This window comes from Macrobrachium nipponense, chromosome 41 (genome assembly GCF_015104395.2).
Source record: "Macrobrachium nipponense isolate FS-2020 chromosome 41, ASM1510439v2, whole genome shotgun sequence".
NCBI classification, from domain to species: domain Eukaryota; kingdom Metazoa; phylum Arthropoda; class Malacostraca; order Decapoda; family Palaemonidae; genus Macrobrachium; species Macrobrachium nipponense.
The window spans coordinates 7,025,663-7,032,571 of NC_061102.1; the positions used below are offsets into that span (position 1 = coordinate 7,025,663).

At 33.6% G+C, this 6,909-nt stretch overlaps 1 protein-coding gene across 22 annotated transcripts in view; it reads left to right on the plus strand.

Annotated features, from left to right (window-relative positions):
* Positions 1-6,225, plus strand: part of LOC135212481 (serine/arginine-rich splicing factor 4-like) — a 36,698-nt gene extending 30,473 nt beyond the window's left edge. For 17 of the 22 annotated variants that reach the window (XM_064245937.1, XM_064245940.1, XM_064245947.1 and 14 more), the window contains 8 exons: positions 913-966; positions 2,248-2,328; positions 2,522-2,706; positions 3,360-3,436; positions 3,842-3,932; positions 4,127-4,203; positions 4,414-4,566; positions 5,633-6,225. In XM_064245937.1, coding sequence (XP_064102007.1) covers positions 913-966; positions 2,248-2,328; positions 2,522-2,706; positions 3,360-3,436; positions 3,842-3,932; positions 4,127-4,203; positions 4,414-4,557 — 709 coding nt within the window. In that variant the 3' untranslated portion in view covers positions 4,558-4,566; positions 5,633-6,225. The remainder of the gene's footprint in view (positions 1-912; positions 967-2,247; positions 2,329-2,521; positions 2,707-3,359; positions 3,437-3,841; positions 3,933-4,126; positions 4,204-4,413; positions 4,567-5,632) is intronic. The other 5 variants (XM_064245938.1, XM_064245943.1, XM_064245944.1 and 2 more) reach the window with 1 other exon arrangement.
* Positions 6,226-6,909: the final 684 nt, after the last annotated feature.

Consider the following 6,909-nt stretch of genomic DNA (forward strand, 5'->3'; position numbering starts at 1 on the left):
GGGGGGGGTGTTATGTTAGACAATTAGTTTTGCCCTATTGTAAGTCATTTACTTGCAAGATAAATTTGCTTGTAAATGAACATAGTCATTTATGGTTAGCTATGAAAATAAGAATATTTCTTTTTGAGAAACTGATTCATTTCTTTTATTCTTGTAACTTTGGTTGCATAGTCTGTTTTCACTTAACTTCGATAATGAAAATTGTTAATGTGACTTTAAAATTAACTTTCTCTCTCTCTCTCTCTCTCTCTCTATCTCTCCATCTCTCTCTCTCTCTCTCCCTTCCCCCTCTCTCCTCTCTCTCTCGTCTCTCTCTCCTTCTCATCTCCATTTATATCTCTGATTGTATATCACCCTTTTTTTTATATCCATAATAATAGAGAGTTGTCTGGACACCAAATCATACTTTAATGCATCTTGAACGGTATCGGTTGTGCTTATTATCCCACAAGCTTCCTTGATAAGCTGGGTGACTCATTTGAGTGTCTGGTATTACATGATAGGTTATGGTTAACTCAGGCAATGAGATATGGGCTGAAATGAATATTTTTGTATTTTAGTTCAGTCTTCATGGAAGTTGTGTGTTTCAGTATTGATTAATTAATAGTTTGCGGAACTTTAGGGGGAGATATTCATTATCTACAGCAAGTGGAATTTTTGTTTATTACAAAAAAATCAAGAGACATATTATGCAATATTTTCTATATGTTCTGCAGTGAATAATAATTTTATGAATTGATGAATCTTTTGTATGCAAAAATTTTGTATTTGATCCATTGCAATTTTTTTACTAAGTTTTTCCTGGTAGTGTTTGTGGTTGTGTTTTTATTATATGATTGCATATTGCTGTGTGATTCTTTAATTTGTTTGGACATACTAACTTTTTTTTGTTTCCCCCTTTGCCTGATCCAGAATTGTGCCACCTCCCATTGATGTGAAACCCCCTAAAGTACCTCTCAGGGAAAGGTTAGTTGAGTGCTCTTTTTGACTGGCCCCGTAGAGGGTTAGTGCTGTTGGTGCACCTCATGATTGGTGCACTGTAGGCATTACCTAAGTTCTTTGCATTGTCCCTTCAGCCCCTGGCTGCAACCTCTTTTATTCTTTTTACTCTACCTCCATTCATATTCTTTCTTCAATCTTTCCTTCCACTCACTTCTAACAATTGTTTCATAGAGCAGCTGTGAGATGTTCCTCCTGTTACACTTTAGCAATCTTGTACTCGCAATTTTCCATTCAGTGCTGAATAACTTCATAGGTCCCAGCACTTGGCCTTTGGCCTAATTGTATATATTCTGTTCTTTTGACTAGTGTCATGAAAAGTTGATTTGTAGTTTGTAGTGTTCTTTAACATGTAAACTAACTGGAAGTACAGTATTGTGTGTTTTATTTTGTGGTGTAACATTTCATAGGAAAACTATGCTTCAGTGTTTGATCAGACAAGATAGACAGCTTTATTTTATATTGCATTTTCATGCAGGACAAATAAATATTGAGGTACTAAAAATGACATTGGAAATTAACATCTACATGTTTTCCTTTGCTCTAGTGTTGATTTAAACACTGGCTTTGAATTCACATAAAAATTTTCAGAGGGGTGGGTAAGATATTCTTGGTAATTGAGAGAAAATACAGTTTTTTATAGTAATGTGCTCATTGTGTGGTTTTTAGCTCTATATTTTTTAAATATAACTATTTTCTGAAAATTATGAGTTCTGAATTGATCAATTCTTAATCTTGATAGCTTTAGGTAATTAAATTTTTGGTATCTAATCAAAGTTTTAGTTTTACTGTAGATTTTGAGAATATACATGGTAGAAAACTTAGTTCAAGTGCAGTGCAGGTAGTATCCGGTTTACGACAGGAGTTCGGTAAGCCAAAAAATCGTAAGAAAACCATCCTTTTAAACCTTTTGTGTCTTGAAAATTATGTAACTTGCAAATTTATTGAATTTTTCTTCTAAAAACCTCCAAATTTTGCCCATTCTTCCTTTGGATCAGCATTGTAACCCTGGAACATGTATCATAAACCAGGAAATAATTTTTGATGTATATTTGAAGAGCTTCGTAAGCTGAGCCTGTCTTAACCCGGGGAATGCCTGTATTTAAAAAAAAGTGTCTTCCCAATTACTTACTTAGAACTTCTGTTGGTGTTTAAACTACAGTACTTAAAACTACTGTTGGTGTTTAAACTAATTTAAGTGCCTTCTTGTTAAGTATGAAGTCAGTTCATGATGTTTGTTGATTCCAGATTGGACAAATTTGGCCGCATTAGGAGGGAAACCAGTCCTCATAGGTCTAGATCTAGATCTCGTTCACATTCAAGAGGAAGGTTTGTATTCGAGTGTTTGTGCTTTTGTCATTGCATCGATATGACAGAAAGAGGGTGGCATGAAGGTTAGATTGTCAATATAAAATTTACATAGAATTTGCTCATTTCTCACCCTCATATTTTTTTTACTGATAAAGCTGATAAAATTTATCATTTGGAATGGTACGCCTTACTTGGATTTTCTTGACTGCAGGCTAGGCAGAACATTTTCTTCAAGTCGATCAAGATCCAGATCTGGCTCCAGATCAAGTTCAGCCTCTACTAGGTCGAGGTCTAGGTCACACTCAAGGTCAAGAGGGCACACTGTGTCCAGGTCTAGATCACGTTCTAGTAGTTCCCAGAGTAGCTCTGCTTCAAGTGTAGGCAGTCGAAGACGAGGTAAGTTACACATTCAGTTGAAAATTTATTGTATATGTGTATGTTGTATCTGTTTCAGCTGAGTATTTTGACTCCTCTAGGTTTCTTTTTGTTTTGGTTGGATGGTTCTTTTTGCTTCTATTCTGTAAAAAGAATTATGGCTTATTGTCATAATATGTTGCCTTAGGAATATGTTCCTTTACATTACTTCTGTTATTTCCTCTTTTTCTGAACGGAACGATTTTCTTTCTTTGAAATTGCCTCAAAGATAATGATTTCCTCTCTTGTAAAATGTTCTTACTTTTTATGATACGTATAGCACTTTGTTGTCATAGTCCATATCATCAGTTCTTGTTTTTGTCCTTTATCAGGTGACTCTAGTCATGTAATGGGGCAGTTTTTGTTTGTGTTAAAATACTTTCCTGCCCTCACCTTGTACCCCTGTTTTGTTTTTCCCTCTGCCATTTTCAGTTGATGGTATATTGAGATTTTTTGTTTATTCAGCTTCAAGTTTTGAAATATATTCCTTATATTCAGCTCATAGCAGAATATTTTTTTCAGGATAATAAATTGAAAGCATATAATTATCTCAGGGAAAAGTATTAATGCAGTGTAATGAAGTATTTCAGAAAACTTTTACCTTAACACTTAATGTATTTTCAATTGCTCCACAGTTGGGGTAAAGCGAAGGGTAACCCAAGGTACTGTGTCATATGGCCAGGCCAAGAGTAAGGCTATGGATCCCATGAAGGTGAGTTCATTAGGTATCAACTTTATATTTTTATATATTTTGTAGTACTAACTTCCAGTATTCCAACAGCAAGAATTTTCGTACTTTTTTTTTTTATCTTCAGAAACGAAATGTTTGATAGCTTTTTGTATTTATTTTTAAATGTACTTTCATATGATTGTACATGATAAATAAACTTTTAGATAAAGTAAATTGTAAGAATAAGAGTTGATGTTACAGTAACAGTGCAAAATTAAACTGATCAATTTGCCCTTAGCTGTAGAAGTGAATTATTACCAATAATTTAGCATTAGCTGATAGGCTTATAAATTGTTTGGTTACTTATCTATATACACACATACTCACACCCTCAAAAAACATGTAGGTAATCATCTTCTAATGGATCATTTGTTTTTCCCCTAACAGCTCTCAGGTCAGAAACAGCAAATTAAACTAACACTTAAAGGTCCAGCAGTGCGACGACTTGACAAACCAGTATTACCCCAGGAAGATGACAGTGAGTATATTTGTATATGAATTAAAGTTCTTTTTGGCAAATTATAATTAGTTATTAGCCCTGGAAAGGCTGCGCTTCCACACTATTCTGTTGGGTAAAAGTAAAATACATGTATATGAAGAATAAATTGTATTTAAAGCCTTATTTTTATCCTCACATATTTCAATTACTTGAAAATTTTATTTTTGTTGCAGGTGGTGAATCTGATACAGGTGGGAAAATTGGCAAGAGAAAGCCAGAAAGTCCTCCTCCTGAGCCTCCTCCAGCTAAGGTTAGTCTGTCTCTCTCATTGAAGGGATTATGAAGACTTCATAACACATATACACAGTATTTCTGTTCAGTGATTTTAAGTTAACAGTTTGGATTATTAAAGGATGGTACATTATTCCTAAATTGAAGAGAAAGATATTTGGATGGCAGTGAGACGGTCATCAAAATGTAGATTTGTATTTGTTAATAACTTTTGTCATTTTCTTCCTAGATTGTAGCAAGAAGTCCTCCACCTGCAGCTCCCGTAGCTCCACAAGTTAAAAAGCCCCAGGCTAATCGAAGAGAGGAGTTACTTAAACAGCTCAGGGCCGTCGAGGATGCCATAGCTCGAAAAAGAACGAAACTACCAACATAGCACATTAAGGTAAAGTTCCTCGAAATTTGTGTTTATTTATTTATGTTTTACTTAGTTAATGGTACTTTAAACCCATTATTGTTGTCAAGGAATTGAATAATTTGTAGTAAGCTATCATGATTAGTGTATATAACATAGTACAGCACTTTCTGTTTTCTCTGCTCTGTGCATGAAAATTACTTTTCAGTGTGCTACTATATTAAACTAGTCTACTAGAAACTACCAGAAATCATTCCTGGCAAAAAAAAAAAAAAAGGGATTAATGTTAGCAGTGGGGAAATAGAAAAAAGAAAAACACTTCAGAATTCTTTATTTTTCAAGAACAGACTCTGAAGATGGGCAGCCTAAGTTCTTATCAAGTCCATACCTGATGAGAGTTAGAAAAATACAAAATTTAAAAATAGTCATTATCATCATCTTTGATTCTTTCCCTAATGATGTGAGGTTGTTGCCATCTTTTTCATTTCATTCATCCACCTCAGCTAGGTTTTCTTTGAAAAGATAATGTTTTTCTCATTGCTTCTTTACATGACATTTCCGTTTGATTGCTTGTTCTTTAACTTTTTTTGAAATATTTAATGTATGCACAACTCAGCATTCTTATTTCTTCTCTGTTCAAGAATTACAATATTTCTTTTCCTCCTCTAGATCCTTATGTCAGTAGTGGAAGGCAAGACTGACATTAGGAGTTGTCAAATCATCACTTTTAATTTCAATATACTATATTAATTTTATAGAATAAAAAGTATGAATCTATCTCTCTCTCTTTTGTGTAAGAATAATTTTTCTGTCTTTTTGACTTAACAGTTTTGTCTTTACAGTACTGTATACAAGTTATATTACTATTCAGGAGAGCTGCATAACTAACTATAATGTATTTATTTTTCCTAGTTATATATTCCTGATAAGAATTAATATTTATTAGATCCTGGTGAAGCGGCAAATCTTAAATACTGTACAGAAGCTTGAATGCTACATTATGTGAGAGTGAGGGCATATAGTTCTCTACACCAGTATAATATCCCCCTTTTAAAATAGCCTGTCATATTTCTGAATTTGTATTCTTTTTTTCCAGATTTGTGATATTGATAATTTAAGGAAGACATGATGAGTATTTATGAGCTATCTGCGATCAGATGACTTCGTTTGATATCTCCCTGTATATATATACCATAGGCTAAGGATATGCTCACAAACGGACCTGCTGCCTAGAGTCATTAGAGTGTTAATCTTGATATTTCACCGCAAGAAAGACGGAATCCGGATTTCCAAATTCTGATCAGCACAGAATGCGTCAACTTCAAGAGAACTGCTATTGGACCTTGATGAAATCAAGTACAGTACTTTTTGTTTCGTAGCTTGCATCGCTCTTCATTGGACACGGTATAGGAAATTTTTTTAATGTGTATAAGATTGTCTTTAAGTGATATTTCACTGAGATATAAATATTATCAATCAGATTTTTACCATGTTACTTGTAGCTGTGGAAAACGCATCTATTGTTTAAGTGATCTAAGTTCAGCCAAGTTCATGTGAGCTTTAGGTGAATACTGCATCAGTTTTTTTACTTGAGTCAGTGACTTGATATTTCTATGGGATCATCTCCTTCATGTGAAAATGTGACATACAGTGAACTTTTTTGTCTGTATCATTAAAGAGAATATGGCGTTTTGTTTTTAATTTCTCCCCCCAGATGTTATTGATTATGATTTGTATGCCATCTTGACTATTTTTGTGTTGTACTTCTACTATTTTGCTCTGTATTTTATCAACATTATGTGTAATGATCTTATTTGTATTTTCTAATAAGATTACCATAGTTGTAGTAATCACTTTTGATTTCGTTATTTAGTTACCTGTTTCAAGTATAGTAGTAGTAGTATGATTGAAATATCCAAACAAAGTGATATTGTCAATTTAAGTTGCTTGGTTTGAGTGATTATTCGACATTTTGTAGAAATAACACTGGATTGTTAGGCTCAGAGGTCTGGATAAACTAAACCTTTGTAATAGTAATAATTTCTTTAATAAAATCTGCATAGAAGCCTAATTATAATTGCATTTGTGCTAGACATTGAAGAAAAAACAGTATTTCGTTTTGAGAAGGCAACAGTCACCCTTTTTTTGTAGGGTTATGCTCATGAACAAAATGTAGCCTGATAGGAAGATTTAAAAAATAAATAAATAATAGGTATGAAACATATTTCGTGAATTTATGAAGAAGGTTCATAATTTTACACGGGCTGGAAAAATTGGCATAAGCATCGTCAATAGTAGGTTAGGCACAAAATTTGGATATTGACTATTTTGACAACTGAGTAGTACCTTAGTGCACTGAGCAGTGGTTCCCAA